The sequence below is a fragment of the Mus caroli genome, chromosome 2, assembly GCF_900094665.2.
Source record: "Mus caroli chromosome 2, CAROLI_EIJ_v1.1, whole genome shotgun sequence".
Lineage (NCBI taxonomy): Eukaryota > Metazoa > Chordata > Mammalia > Rodentia > Muridae > Mus > Mus caroli.
In genome coordinates this window covers 156,659,001-156,674,688 of record NC_034571.1, presented here as the reverse complement: position 1 = coordinate 156,674,688, position 15,688 = coordinate 156,659,001, and the positions used below count along the sequence as shown (strand labels likewise).

At 46.0% G+C, this 15,688-nt stretch overlaps 1 protein-coding gene across 1 annotated transcript; it reads right to left on the bottom strand.

The window, feature by feature from the left end:
- Positions 1–12,770: 12,770 nt before the first annotated feature.
- On the bottom strand, positions 12,771–15,144 carry LOC110290489 (kappaPI-actitoxin-Ael3a-like). The gene is made up of 4 exons (XM_021157043.1): positions 14,975–15,144; positions 14,423–14,431; positions 13,625–13,794; positions 12,771–12,862 (listed from the first exon to the last, which is right to left on the bottom strand). Exons 1-4 carry the CDS (start codon positions 15,102–15,104, stop codon positions 12,854–12,856), a joined length of 318 nt encoding a protein of 105 aa, XP_021012702.1. The 5' UTR covers positions 15,105–15,144; the 3' UTR covers positions 12,771–12,853.
- Between the last annotated feature and the right edge of the window lie 544 nt (positions 15,145–15,688).

Below are 15,688 nucleotides of genomic sequence, written 5' to 3'. Positions count from 1 at the left end.
GGCTAGGGTTACAGGCATGACCACCACCCTTCTTACAAGATTGTTTTCTGTTTGCTTTTTTGACTTTAGAAGTTTCGCATAGCCTAGATTTAGCCTCAAATTTCCATGCAGTTCAGGCTGGCTTTGAACTCCTTCCTGATCTTATGCCTGCTTCCTGGGTGCTGGGATAACAGGTGTGCACCACCCTCTCCTGCTTAGGTTTTCATTGGTTATACTCAAGGTGTGTTCCCACTATACAGCTCGGCTGAGGATGGAACTTGGGCATGGTTTCTGATTCTTTCCCCTTATCATCCACCCAACAAATCAGGATATCACTTCCAAGATGGCTAGATTTACTCTAAGCTTGTTTCCGGTGCCACATATAACTTTTTACTAGACCACGCAATGTCTAATTTATTTGATCAGTCATCTCATGTTGGACCTTGATACTTTTTTATACCCCTACCTCCACAGCCCCATACCCCACATCCCCCAACACCCATACACACCCACATCCCCCCATACACACACACACCTTACCCCACATTTTATATGTATATATCTTGGTCTATAATTTTCCCCAAGGAAATGGGACAGATTCTTAGCAGTAGAATTCTGGTTTCTTTTTTAAATTTTATTTCATGTGTGAGTGCTCTACTGCATATACATCTGCATGCCAGATCAAATCCCCTTATAGATGCTTGTAAGCCACCATGTGGTTGCTTGGAATTGAACTCAGGATCTCTGGAAGAGCAGCGAGTGCTCTTAACCACTGGGCCATCTCACCAGCCCCTGAATTCTAGTTTCTTAAATAGCCCCCTTCATAGCTCTCAATACATCTATGAATCAATAAAAGAATGAATGGCATTTCTTAGTACATCAATTGAAAAATTTTGGACTGTAAGCAATAAAGCATTCAACAAGCCAGGAGCTTTGGTCAAAAAAGACAGAGCAAGAGGCGGCGGCTCAAAGCCTCAGTTTTGTCTTGTGCTGCCTGCGCATTGCTTCTCAGGTAGAGTAGGGTCAACTGGGACTCTAGATGGCACAGCAGGAGAAGCCATGTGTGATGGCAATGGAGGGACATCTCCAACTCACGGGACCCTCTTCCTGTGACAGCTTCCTGAGGAGTTGTCACCGCGGGACCTGGAAAGCAGATGTCTGCAGAGGGAATGGTTTTAGATTGGTTATGCTTCGTACCTGGGATGAGAGACAGAAAAGCCAAGCTTCTGCCGGCGGAGAAGGAAAGAATGCTGTCTGGCTAGCTGGGAAATGCGGATGCTGCACAGGCTCAGGGGCCCATGCTATTAAATCAGGATTTAAGTTGCTAGGTGTGGGCTACGGAGATGGCTCAATGGGTAAAGGTGCTTGTCCTCAGGTCTGATGGCCCAAGTGTGATCCCCAAGACTCACTCGACAGGAGGAAAGAATCTACTTGGGCAAATTGTTGTCTGACCATTTTACACGTACATTGTGGCATGCATATCCACATATCCACACCCAAAATGTAATAAATATAAAAAATGCTAAGTGTGATGCTGGATATTAGTGGGTTGAGAACACTCATTTTTTTTAAGTAGATGTGTTGGACTTGCCTGATCTGCTGACAGGTAGTCCAACTGTACTACAAGCTGTGCAGTGGCAGGCCCAGGACTCTGGGAGGAGCTGATACAAGGCTGCTGGGCGGCTGACCACTATTTTGTTTATCATTTTATTGTTTACTTAAAAAGCAAAAGTAAGTGTGTTTGGAGTGTTGCTTGTGTTGCTCAGACTGGCCTTGAACTCATGGGCTCAAGAGATTCTCTTGTCTCCCGAGGTCTCCAGTGCATGGCTTCTTGAGTAGTTATTGAGTACATAATTAAAAATCAGTGTGATAAAGACTTCCATGGGAGCAGTTGATGCTGTCTGTCCCTAGGAGCCCTCAGAGGCTGTAAGGTGATTTTCTGCCAGGTGAGAATGGGACTGGAGGTTGGGACCTGTGAGCCAGGCTTTTCTTCCATCAGGTGGGGGCCACCCTGTGCAGCCTATGCCTGTAGCAATAGCATGGAAGGAGGGAGGGATGGAGGAAGGATGAAATGAGACACACACACACACACACACACACACACACAAACACACACACAGAGAGAGAGAGAGAGAGAGAGAGAGAGAGAGAGAGAGAGAGAGTTAAATGTAAGGTCTTGGTGCACACTCTAGGCTGTTCTCTCTCCTGCTGTGCCCTAAACCACAAAACCCATGCAAAGCTCTCCTTCCTCGAGGTTCTAGTCCCTTTCAGCCTGAATTCTCCAGTCCCTATGGATCCCAATCCTACCTGCTGCTCCCAGACTTTGTACCTCAAATTAACCTTTGATCAGACTAAAAAGCCACCCTGGCTCCCATCCTCAGCTTCTGACCTCCCCTGCGGGGTTGCGAATGACCCATGCCCTGTACCCCTTTTATTGACCATCTGAGTCCTCTGTGTCCCTCTCCCAGCAACACCAAGAGGGCACCAACACCTCTCTCTGCTGTGCTGAGTCTCATTCTTTTATCCCTTAGGTCATGACATCGATGGTAAGTGGGGTGTAGGGTGAGGAGGGCGGGGAGTTGCTATTGAGTCGAGTCAAGATCTGTTATAGAGGGAATAGTGTAGACAAACCAGCTTCATGCAGGTAGATGAATTCAAGAATGAAGAAGCCCCTGGGGACAGGGTTTGTGTAGAGAAACTCTTTGCTGGGTGCTTCGGTCTCTGAGCCACCAGGGGGCAGCAGAAACCTAGGCCATTAAAGGCCACAGTCTATACCTAAGGGCAAAGCTCACTGTGGCCAGAGTTTCCCTACTGAACCACACCCAGTGAATGATGACAGCAGGTCACATTCTCTCTTTTTGTGATGTGACACGTTTCTTCAAATGGGGAATATTTATCTGGGGAATGTTATTCACGTTTCAGTGCTTCTTATATAAAGCATACAGGGTCAAATTGTCAAGATCAAGAACAGAAAAACATTTTTCTCCCTATGAGGGAAGGTGAGGAGGGCAGGGAGCGCCTTGGAGGCACCACCATTCCTGCCAGGCTCCCTCATCAGTGCTCTCCGTCTGCCAGCTCTGCCTTGGCTCTTGCGCCTGCGCCTGCTTGTCAGTAAACATTGTTCCTCAGCTTGTCTCGTCTGCTTTCCTTTCCTCAGTTTTCTTGTAACGTCATAGCTTTTATGTTTAGGATCGTGACTCTTTCTCTGTTTTCTCTTTCTTTCTCCTCTTCAGTTTTTGAAAAAGGACACATGGTTATTGATGGGACAATCAAGATGCAAAAATTCAAAGGGGACCTTTCAACCACAGACATCTGTCATCAACATGCTAGTGAATGTCCCTCTAGACTTGATTTATGCGTGGGGATTTATAGGCATAACTTTTTTGCAACCTACTTTTAATAAGGGTTCAATCTCTCCTCTAGCCTGTCACCCAGCAGAGGCAGTGGAAGAGAAAAGTTGTTAGGATCTAGGGGAGGTGAACCTGTTCAGCAATAGTTCTTTGGGGGCAAGCTTGATCTTCTTTGGCAGCAGCTCAGTCCCATAGCAAACACCAAATACAACACAGCCGCTGCAGACCAGTCCTCTACGTAGGCAGACACCACCCCCGAACCAGCAGCTACAGTTCAATCCTGAAGGAACTGTTAGGCTTGCTAACCAGCCTGAGGTGAGGCCATGGAAGCACCGAACTGCGGAAGGAACCTCATGAGCAGTTCTTGGGAGAGCTTCTCTCAATGGCAGTGTAGGGAAGAATAGCAAGGTGGAAAAAACCGAACCGATGCTCAGTGCTCCTCTCCCACTGTCCATGGGGTCGCATTTATACTCCTTCATCAAGCGTCCTTTCATGTGTCTGCTATATGCAAACATCCTTTCACCTGTGTCTGCTTCAGGAAAACATCATTTGACATAACTAGCTTCCAGAGAAACTAGAAGTATCCACGTCAGGGATTAGTGCATCTGTCACTGCTGCAGTCACACACCTGGAACAAGTTTACTGTGGCTCTTGGTTCTTGACATTTATGATCAAGGGGCCACATCTTCTGGTTGTTTTGCTGGTAGAGTGCTGATGTGTCATTGAACATCAGCAAGGGACAAAGCATGCACTTGTGTTTGTATGTCTGGTCATTCCCTTTTCTTCTTCTTCTTGTACTGTTTTGACACAGGATTTCTCTGTGTAGCCCTAGTTGTCCTGGAATTCATTTTGGAGACCAGGCTGGGCTTGAACTCAGAGATCTGCCTGCCTCTGCCTCTTAAGAGCTCAGATTAGAAGGCACCACCTCCTGGCTAAATTTCTTTCTTTCTTTCTTCAAGACAAGAGTTTCTCTGTGCAGCCCTGGCTGTCTTGCAATTCACTCTGTAGACCAGGCTGGCTTCAAACTAAGAGATTCATTTGTCTCTGCCTTCTGAGTGCTGGCACTAAAAGTGTGCGACCCTGTGCCTGCTTTATTCCCTTTCTTTACAAAAGCACAAGAATTTGATGAAGGGAACTCTCCTCTTCTCCAAATCCTATTCACCTTCCGAGAGCTTAAGCACTGTAGTCAAATGAACTTTCAAATTTGTCTTAATGGGGGTAAAACTTCAGCATGAGAGGCCTTTGTGGTCATGCAAACTATTTTCAAACCACAATAGCAACTCTGCAAATTTTGGCCTGGGTAGCAAACCCAGGAGCATGAGGTGTTCTCTCATAGACTTTTGTCATTTGACACTGTGTCATAGCTGGACCTGTGTTTTAACTGTAAAGGGACTTTATTCCTTACAAATGTAATTGTTATTTTACTTTCTTTTATTTATTCCATGTATGTGAGTACACTGTAGCTGTCTTCAGAGACACCAGAAAAGAGCGTCGGATCCTCATTACAGATGGTTGTGAGCCGCCATGTGGTTGCTGGGAATTGAACTCAGGACCTCTGGAAGAGCAGTCAGTGCTCTTACCCACTGAGCCATCTCTCCAGCCTCCCATTTAACTGCTTATATTTAACAAGAACCTGCAACTCAGCATTTTCAACAAATGGTGCTGGCACAACTGGTTGTTAACATGTAGAAGAATGCGAATCGATCCATTCCTATCTCCTTGTACTAAGGTCAAGTCTAAGTGGATCAAGGAACTTCACATAAAACCAGAGACACTGAAACTTATAGAGGAGAAAGTGGGGAAAAGCCTTGAAGATATGGGCACAGGGGAAAAATTCCTGAATAGAACAGTAATGGCTTGTGCTGTAAGATCGAGAATTGACAAGTGGGACCTCATGAAACTGCAAAGCTTCTGCAAGGCTAAAGACACCATCAATAAGACAAAAAAACCACCAACAGATTGGGAAAGGATCTTCACCTATCCTAAATCAGATAAGGGACTAATATCCAATATATATAAAGAACTCAAGAAGGTGGACTCCAGAAAGTCAAATAACCCCATTAAAAAATGGGGCTCAGAACTGAACAAAGAATTCTCACCTGAGGAATACCGAATGGCAGAGAAGCACCTGAAAAAATGTTCAACATCCTTAATCATCAGGGAAATGCAAATCAAAACAACCCTGAGATTCCACCTCACACCAGTCAGAATGGCTAAGATCAAAAATTCAGCTGACAGCAGATGCTGGTGAGGATGTGGAGAAAGAGGAACACTCCTCCATTGTTGGTGGGATTGCAAGCTTGTACAACCACTCTGGAAATCAGTCTGGCGGTTCCTCAGAAAATTGGACATAGTACTACCGGAGGATCCAGCAATACCTCTCCTGGGCATATATCCAGAAGATGTCCCAACCGGTAAAAAGGACACATGCTCCACTATGTTCATAGCAGCCCTATTTATAATAGCCAGAAGCTGGAAAGAACCCAGATGTCCCTCAACAGAGGAATGGATACAGAAATTATGGTACATTTACACAATGGAGTACTACTCAGCTATTAAAAAGAATGAATTTATGAAATTCCTAGCCAAATGGATGGACCTGGAGGGCATCATCTTGAGTGAAGTAACACAATCACAAAAGAACTCACACAATATGTATTCACTGATAAGTGGATATTAGCCCAAAACTTAGGATACCCAAGATATGAGATACAATTGGCTAAACGCATGAAACTCAAGAAGAATGAAGACCAAAGTGTGGACACTGTGCCCCTTCTTAGAATTGGGAACAAAACACCCAGGGAAGGAGTTACAGAGACAAAGTTCGTAGCTGTGATGAAAGGATGGACCATTTAGAGACTGCCGTATCCAGGGATCCATCCCATTAGCAGCTTCTAAACGCTGACACCATTGCATACACTAGCAAGATTTTGCTGAAAGGACCCAAATATAGCTGTCTCTTGTGAGACGATGCCGGGGCCTAGCAAACACAGGAGTGGATGTTCACAGTCAGCTATTGGATGTATCACAGGGCTCCCAATGGAGAAGCTAGAGAAAGTACCCAAGGAGCTAAAGGGATCTGCAACCCTATTGTTGGAACAACATGATGTACTAACCAGAACCCNGGAGCTCTTGTCTCTAGCTGCATATGTATCGAAAGATGGTTTAGTCGGCCATCANTGGAAAGAGAGGCCCATTGGACTTGCAAACTTTATATGCCCCAATATAGGGGAATGCCAGGGCCAAAAGAATGGGAATGGGTGGGTAGGGAAGTGGGGGGCGCTATGGGGGACTTTTGGGATAGCATTGGAAATGTAATTGAGGAAAATATGTAATAAAAAAAAAAAAAAGAAAAAAAAAAAAANAACCTGCAACTCTGTGGCTACTGCTTGTCCCGTGTCTTAGCTACTTTCCTATTACCATGACCAAATACTTGTAAAAGACAGGATTTAATTTGTGAGCGCATGGTTCTAGATGGTTAGAATTTGTTGTCATCACGGTGGGGAGCATGGCACTGGGCAGCATACAGGGCACTTGAGCAGCAGCTGAGAGCTCATGTCTGATCACAAGCACTGGGCAGAGAGAGCAGGCTAACTGTGGAACTCCAAAGCCCCCCCCCCAGTAACACAACAAAGCCACACCTCCTCCAACAAAGCCACACCTCCTAATCCTGCCCAAACACTCCCACCAACTGGGGACTAAGCATTCAGACACGTGAGCTTATGTGTGGGGTGGTGGACCATGGTAAGGTCAAGCAGGGCTTGTAGCCCTGGGGACCCAGAAGAGACAATGGTAAGAGCTTCACCTGCTCCTGAAACCAGGTCCCTGTCACACAGTCACAGCCCTCCCCACCCCAGCCCCCATAGAGAAAATTGTGGCCTTCAGTCACATAGGGGCAGGGCTTTCTCTGCCCCTTTCTTTCTCATCGAGACAGGGTTTCCATATATAGCCCTGGCTCACTTTGTAGACCAGGCTGGCCTCGAACTCAGAAATCCATCTGCCTCTGCCTCCCAAGATTAAAGGCTTGTGCCACCACCGCCCGGCAGATGAGGCATTTCTAACATCTCAGACCAAGCCAATAGAAAGTGCCTGCTGTTCGACCCCAACCCAAACAGTTTATAAGATCCTATCCAGAAGAAATAAAGGTGTGTGTGAGAATGACTCCATCATCTGAGAGCATCTGTCACAAGAGCTGTAACACTGCCTGGGAAGAGAGGCTTGCCACCAGAAACTCCCCTGCACTTCAGGAGCCAGCCAGCTCTCCACTGGCTATGGTTCCCACAGAGGTGCTTTCCCCTTCACTGAGATCTCCGCGGGTAGCCCCCTGGTATGCAGACCAGCACTTATGGGGATAATTCTCACTCAAACCACCACACCCTGGTTTGCTAAGATCTTTACCAAACGGTTCAAAGACTTCTATCACATTTCAGTGAAGTCAATTGGCACATCAGACAACAAAACCTACATTCTTTCTGCAATAGTTTTTGGATTACGAATAAGTTATTATTGATATTTCTTGATACAGAGTACTTTCAATCGTACAGAATTAAATTCTTCTGTTCTACTGAGGCCATATTGCAGGTTGCATCTTTCCACTTTTAACTTTAATATTCTCTGTGTTTTTCTATTTTTCCTTTAAAGAGGCTTTTCAAGCAGAGGCAGGACATACAGAGCAACTGATCTCCTTTCTTTCTTCTGTTTTGTTTTGTTTTGTTTTGTTTTGTTTTTTTCACTGAAATTCAAAATCAAAGCAAGAGGCTGGGCACATGGCTTAGTTGGTTGGCACAGTGCTGGTCTAGCATGTGCAGGCACACACTGTGTCACACATGTGTGACACATGCTTGTAATAATGGCATTTGGGAGGTGGAGGCAGAAAGGATACAAGTCCCTTTGCTAACCTTGGCTATAGAGTGTTGAGGCCCGCCCCCCCTCCAGCATAGCGGTTGCCATTTTGTTTCATAGCTATTCCATATTGTTGCTGTAATATGCCTGCCAGTCATTGACACAGAAAAATAATTTGACTCAGAGGAGGGCCATGCTGACCACATACCCAGTTATGTTCTGTATGCTATGAGTTTTGTTCTTAAGCTTAAGAAATTCCACAACTATAAAGTTTACATAGCACCCATCAAATTAAAGGTCAGTATGAACTGTTGTGTCTAAAATGACTTGAGCCAGAGCTGACCACCAGGCAGTACTTCCAGCTCCTGCATATGAGCTCATAGGAGTTTTTGAGGTTTTAGCCTTTATAAGCTGACATTGAAAATGCTTTGGATCATAACCTCAGCCCCTGACTTCTAAGCTATGGCCCTGATCAATCAGTGTGAGGTATGTGTTCAATAAAGACAGTTCATCCCTGTCTGAGATCAGTGTTCGTGTGGTTTGTGGGGCAACTCCTGGACCCCAGCATAGAGGAAGTTTAAGGTAGGGACTCTGTCTCAACAATGAAAACAAGTTAAAAAAAATACAGAAACAGCAAAAAATCAAACAGGAGTGAATTGTGGTGGTTTGAACAAGAATGGCTCCCATAGGCTCGTATATTTGAATGCTTGATCCAAAGTTAGTGGAACTGTTTAGGAAAGATTGGGAGGTGTGGCCTTGCTGGAGGAGGTGTGGCCTTGCTGGAGGAGGTGTGGCCTTGCTGGAGGAGGTGGGTCACTGGGGATGGGCTGCGAGGTTTCAAAAGCTCCTATCATTCCTGGTTAGCTCTCTGCCTGCCTCATGCTTGTGGATCCGGATGTGAGCTCTCAGCTCCTTCTCCAGCACCATGCCTGCCTGCCTGCTGCCATGCTCTCTGCCATGATGGTCATGGACTCAACCTCTGAAATTGTAAGTAGTCTGAAATTAAATGCATTTTTAAATAAATTGTCTTGGTCATGGTGTCTCTTTACAGGAGAAATAATCCTAATTAGCCTTAACAACAAATGAAGCAAATGAACCAAGTACATTGGGGCTGCCATGATTCATGGAGAGACGTGGCCCCACAGATGGGAACAATGACACTCTGCAGGGTTTAGAGGTGGGAAGCGTGTCGCCTAAGCTGGGAACTCCTTCTCTCAAGATTAGGATTTCCCAAGAGAGGGAAAATATATGACTGATGGAGGGTTTCTCAACCTTGGTCTTATTAATATGTTTTAAGATTTTTTTTTCATTTTTTTTTAATTAGGTATTTTCCTCAATTACATTTCCAATGCTATCCAAAAAGTCCCCAATACACCCCCCCCCCCCCAGTCCCCCGCCCACCCACCCCCACCCCTTGGCCCTGGCATTCCCCTGTACTGGGGCATATAAAGTTGGCAAGTCCAATGGGCCTCTCTTTCCAGTGATGGCCGACTAGGCCATCTTTTGATACATATGCAGCTAGAGTCAAGAGCTCTGGGGTACTGGTTAGTTCATAATAATGTTCCACCTATGGGGTTGCAGATCCCTTTAGCTCCTTGGGTACTTTCTCTAGCTCCTCTGTTTTAAGATTTTATTATTCACGTGTTGTGTGTGTGCACGCACATGCATGTGTTATATGTGTTATGTGTGTTCAGGTGCGTGAAGAGGTCAGAGGAAGGTTACCCCTTGCAGCTGTGAGTCACCTGATGTGGATGCCAGCAACAGAACTGGTGTCCTCTGGAACAACACCAGACCTTTGTATGCACTGACTCAGCTCTCTGGTCTCACAACTGTTTTGTTTTGGGTAATTGCTCCTGTGTGTCTGCTCTTTATGTTATGTGACATTCAGCTGCACTTATGGCCTCATCGTTAGATGCCAGTGGTTCTTCCTTTTGTGACCAAAGATTCCAGATGTCTGGTGGAGGTGGGAGCAAACTGGCAGCTACTGGTGAGCCTTGGTCTTTAAGAATCCAGTGTCCTCCTGCTGTGATGTCTGGAAGGTGCTCACCACCAGAAATGTTGCTTCTTTGACTTCTGTTGTGATAAAATGGTACCTGCAACCCCCACCATAAGGCACCATAAAAAGGGAAACCGACTGCTACCAGGAGTGAAAGAGGCATACCACTATGCACAGCTATGGGTATATAGAATACATTTTCAAAAGATTTTATATGTGTGAATGTTTTGCCTGCATGGATGCCTGTGTACCACATGTGCCCTGGGTGACCTCAGAAAGCAGAGGATAGTGTCTGGTCCCCTGAAACAGCTGTGAGCCTGTTTTATGTGAAACATGTGGATCCTGGGGATCAAATCTAGGTCCTCTGGAAGAGCAGCAATTGCTCTTAACCACTGAGCGATCTCTTCAGACCGTGTGTAGAGCCCTTTGAGAATATGTATATAGGTATGTATTTTGTGTGTAGAAATGCATCTGTAGGCATGTATTCATGTTCCTGTGTAGGTTTGTGTGTGCATGCACACACATACCCATATGTATGTAGAGGCCAGCATCAACCTTGGGTGTTATTCCTCAGGAGTGGTCCACCTGGTTGTTGTGGTGGTTGTTCTCCTCGTCCTCCTCGTCCTTCTTGCCCTCTTCCTCCTCTTCTTCTTCTTGTTCCTTTTCCTCCTTGTCCTCTTGAGAAAGGTTCTTTCTATACAGCCCTGGCTATCCTGGGCTATATAGATACCAGGCTGGTCTTGAACTCACAGATCTTGAACTCACAGATAATCCTTGCCTCTGTCTCCCAAGAACCAGGATTAAAAGCATGTGCCGCCATGCCCAGTGCGGTGGTTTGAATATGCTTGGTCTAGAGAGTAGCACTATTAGGAGGTGAGCCCTTGTTGTGGTAGGTGTGTCACCATGGGCGTGGGCTTTAAGGCCCTCATCCTAGCTGCCTGGAAGCCAGTCTACTCCTAGCGGCCATCAGATGAAGATGTAGAACTCTCAGCTCTTCCTGCATCATGCCTGCCTGGATGCTGCCATGCTCCTGTCTTGATGATAATGGACCGAACCTCTGAATCTGTAAAGTGTCTCTTCACAGTAATGCAAACCCTAAGACACTCAGCTACTTTGTTTTAGGGGCTTTCCCTGGTCTCTGGAGTTCACTAAGCCAGGCTGCCTGATCTACCTGTCTCTGCTTCCCCATACCCACGTGCCCATGTGCCACCATGCCCAGATTTTTATGTGAATTATTGGGCTAGAACTCAGGCCCTGTGAGTGAACTTCCATCTGAGTCCTCAGCAGTTAATTTTAAGTTGTTACTGCATCTATTAATTATTAGTGTATGTGGGGGGGGGCAGAGGCTGATGTGAGTGCCTTTCTTGATCTTGCTCTAACTTATCTTTTGAGATAGAGCCTCTTAGAGAACCTGACACTTGCTGGTTGGCTAGACTGTCTGGCTAGCAAGCTCTGGGGAGCCCACACATCTTAAGGCCTTCCTTGTATTAACTAGGGCTATAGACATGAAGTCTGTTTACATGTGTGCTGGGTATTGAACTCCATGTGAGGCAATGGGCTCTTTACTGACTGAGCCATCTGCCCAGTACCTACATTTGCCTTTTTTTTTTTTTTTTTATAAAAGAAGCATAATTAGGATCTATTGAAACCTAAGAGGAAATTGGGTCATGAATTCCTTGTCTCTACCAAACATGTTACTTATAGTCATTCTTTGAACTAGAACATAGCTTTCAAAAACGTTTTAAAGAAGTTGCACTTGAGCTATCCTTATAAAACACCAAGTCTTCGTATAACCAGAGGGAGAAAACCACTCCAGACTGCCAGGAATGGTACCAGGTCCATCACCTCTATGGCGTCAGGCCCAGGAACAAAGTTATATTTGACACAGCATGGTATGGGATGCTGGACTTGGTGACCCAATACTTAGAGGCTGCTGGAATCTTCTTGTTTCCTTTGCCCTCAGCATCCTGCATCACAGTAATCCCTTGGGAGAGGGAGTAAGAATGCTAAGGCCTCTAATATATTGTCTGTGCCCCTTCCCAAGGGATTCCCCAAGCGGCGCCCATAACCCAGGGTCTGCGGTTGCTAGTGTTTGGACTGAGCGGACTCACGAGGGGCCACACACAGGTCCTGTCAGGGTGAAGAAACACTAGGGCACTGGCTCATGTGGATAGAGCCCTTTGTGAGACTCTACTGTTGATAAGAATTTGAATAATCAGAACTCCCAGATGCAATGCCATGGCTTTCAGAGTTCTGCCAACTGGGATGCCAGAGACACGTCCCCAGAACACGGACATGCTTGAGGGCTGGCTGACAGTTGAGTTGTGGCAGGAATGAGAACTGAGTGACAGTTACTTTGGTGGAAACAATGGCAGTGCGATAGCAAAGGCGAAGGACACCACAGGGATTGGCTCCGAAGGAAGAGGCTGGTGCCCATGAAGGGGTCTTCTATGTAGCTTCTGCCAGAAGCATCTTGGATGGTTGGATGGGAGTGATGGATGAATTCATACTGGGGCTGAAGTTCAGGAAAATATCAATTAAAATTGCAGACAGCTAGCCCGTGGAAAAGGCAAACCCCGGGCAAGGAAATGAACATAAATGTTGTCAAAAGTTTCAACTTTATTCCCTCTGCATAAGCCTGGCGCTGCTCCTTGCATCCTTCGCTTACTGCTTTCCTGGGTTTGGATTAGTCCTTCTGTTAATAGATTAAAATTTGCGATTGTTATGGTCATCGGTATAGTTAAAAGGACCCAATCAACTGGTTCTTAAGATTATCACCCAAATTTCACAGCTGTCTATAGATAATATTCTCCTATCAGTAAGTGGATATGATGCTGTATTGTGGGACTATGCAGACTGGATGCTCTGTTTAGAGCGCTATGGCAGGCGTTGTATTATGACTGCCGTCATCTCCATTCTCTGGACGCCTCTGGAGATTTTCTTGTAACCACCAAACAGCAACCTGTGAGGCTCTCAGAGAGCCAGCCTCTCTCTCTCTCTCACACACACACACACCTATGAGTTTTTTGAAGGTTTCATATGACATGTTTGATCATGCTTAACCACTCCCCCAGCCTGTTTATCCCCTCCCCCAGCCTTCTCCACATCCCTTCCCACTTTTCCTTTCTAACTAACTAACTAACTAACTAACTAACTAACTATATATCCCAAGTTGACCTGGTACTCACTACATAGCCCAGGTTAGCCTCAGACTCCTGCCTCAGATTCCTGAATGCTGGAATGACACGAGAAGGCCACCATGGTTGGCTAGGATTTGCTTTTCAGCTTGAAAAACAACAGGGGACAGTGGGACTGAAGACTCACCTATCTGTACGAGGAATTAATTTATTGATTCCTGGCTCATTTCCCGCTAGTCTCTTTCTAGATGCTGCCTGTAAAACAGTGGTCCCAACCACACAGTATCCTTAATGGTGGGGTGAGGCTCTGAGAGGCTTACCTCTACGTGAATGCAACGGACTTCACAGAGGTATTTAGTTTTAAAGTTGTTTCTGTTGCCCCCGCAGCCAGTGAAGATGAAGGGCTCACATAGGGCCGATTCTGGGTTGAAGTAGTATCTGTAGAAACTGAAGCTGCAGAAACCCTTCTTTACCGGTTGGTTGCATATTACTGTCAATAAGAAGCCCAGATTTAGCCCTCTTACTAAAAGAATTATCACTCTTTTCTCTACAGACTCAGATTACTAATGCTCTCCTCTGCCCCCCCATATAAATCTGATTTTATCCTTGAGGAGCAAGTTATAATCCCTTAGCTCTGTCTGTGATACAGGACAGTAAACCTGGGCTATAACCTGGGTTTATGTTACAGAGGATACTTAGAAGAGGACCACACCCTCCATCTTCCCCAATATTTCTTATTCACATTAAGCATCCCACTTCCAGAGTCTCTCTGTACTTCCCTCAGCTCTGCAAGCGAGCATCTAACTCAGTGCCTGTAGGTCCTCGTTCCTTGGAAACGGAAGTGAGCGTCTAACTCGGTGCCTGTAGGTCCTCACCCATTGGGAACCCAAGCGAGCATCTAACTTGGTGCCTGTAGGTCCTCACCCATTGGAACCCTTCTTTAGTCCCGTTCCTCCTTACCAGAGCACATATGTTAAAAAGCCTTCCCACCTTGCATATCTACTCCCGAAGGCTAGGCTTCCGCTGCCAGGTCTGGCAGTCTCCTTTCTCTTCACGTCTCTACCTCTCTACCGTCCTCCCCACTCCTGCTTCTCTTAATTCACACCCCCTAGACTCACTTCTTTTTGCTGTCCGCATACACGTGGGTTCCAGCAGGAGCCATGGTGACCATGTTGGAGACAAAGAGTTAATGTTGCTCGTCATGATGCCCAGCTCTAGCCCCTTCCATGATTGGGATTTTTCCCATCTCCACTCTGAGTTTTCCCAAAGTGCCCATTAGAATACAAATTTAAAAAGTAGCACAGGGGTGTAGAGGATGGCCATGAACTTTCTAAATCCAAGAAAGGTAGCATAGTGCTCCTAGGATTATGTACTGAATAGAAATGAAACTCATCACACACACACACACACACACACACACACACACACACACACACACACAAGAGGGGGGCATTTCTTGAACATCCCTAATATCACTCTCAGTCTCTTTTTGTAACCTAAGTTGATTCTACTTCTCCACCCCGCTCTTTCTTTAACCTAAACTGGGAACTCAATATAATCAGAAGCCCCAACCCACGGGGTTTGATAGAAAAGGAGGGTTTGGAGCTGGTCGTCAGCCATACCATCCCCTTCACCGTTTTCCTCCAGGCCACATTTCCAGTTTTGCTTACCTCCAAGGTGCCCGCTTTCGCAGAGTTGACTTCGGACTCCTGCAGGAAATAGCAAACTACTAGATAGCATCGACAGGGACATGGCAAATGTTAGAAGCCACAGGGCAAGGCGAATCCCTGGACCCTCCATGGCGCTCCTGACAGCAGACAGGAGAGACCCAGGCTACACTGAAGTACCCTGCCTTGGAGGCGGAGCTTCAGCTTCTCTGAGAAGTTGAACCTATATTTGAATTTAATTTCCCCAGGGCCTGGACACGGTTCTGGTGGAGCCAGAATCAGTGCAGTGAGCAGGACAATAAGTGCTTGGGTATCCAGCCATGGAGTTTGAAAGACCATGTTTGACAGAGCCCTGAGGAGGAAACCCCCACCTCTTTCTCTCTCTTCAACTATGGGTTAGAGCTTCTTAGAACGTAAACTGTCAATACATTTCTTCTCATGGTTTTAAGAACGAGTACAGAAAACAATGGGTAGTTCCATCATAGAATTTTCATACTTGCTTTTGTTCCCCCCACCCCCTCTCCTGCCCACCCCCTCTTCCGTCCGCCTCTTTCTGCCTCCATTAACCCCTCTGCCTTCATGCCACACCCGTCCCATGGCACTTCTTTCTCCAATGCCATCTTTCCCCTCTCAGGTTTTATGGTCCATTTCTCCTCACACATGTATCCACATATCTAGAACGTGAATCTGTTCTAACAACAGCTATGTCCTATTTGT

Bases quoted from the DNA above. Each gene is read 5' to 3' on its own strand.
- LOC110290489 (XM_021157043.1), bottom strand. From the start codon at position 15,104: ATGGAGGGTCCAGGGATTCGCCTTGCCCTGTGGCTTCTAACATTTGCC.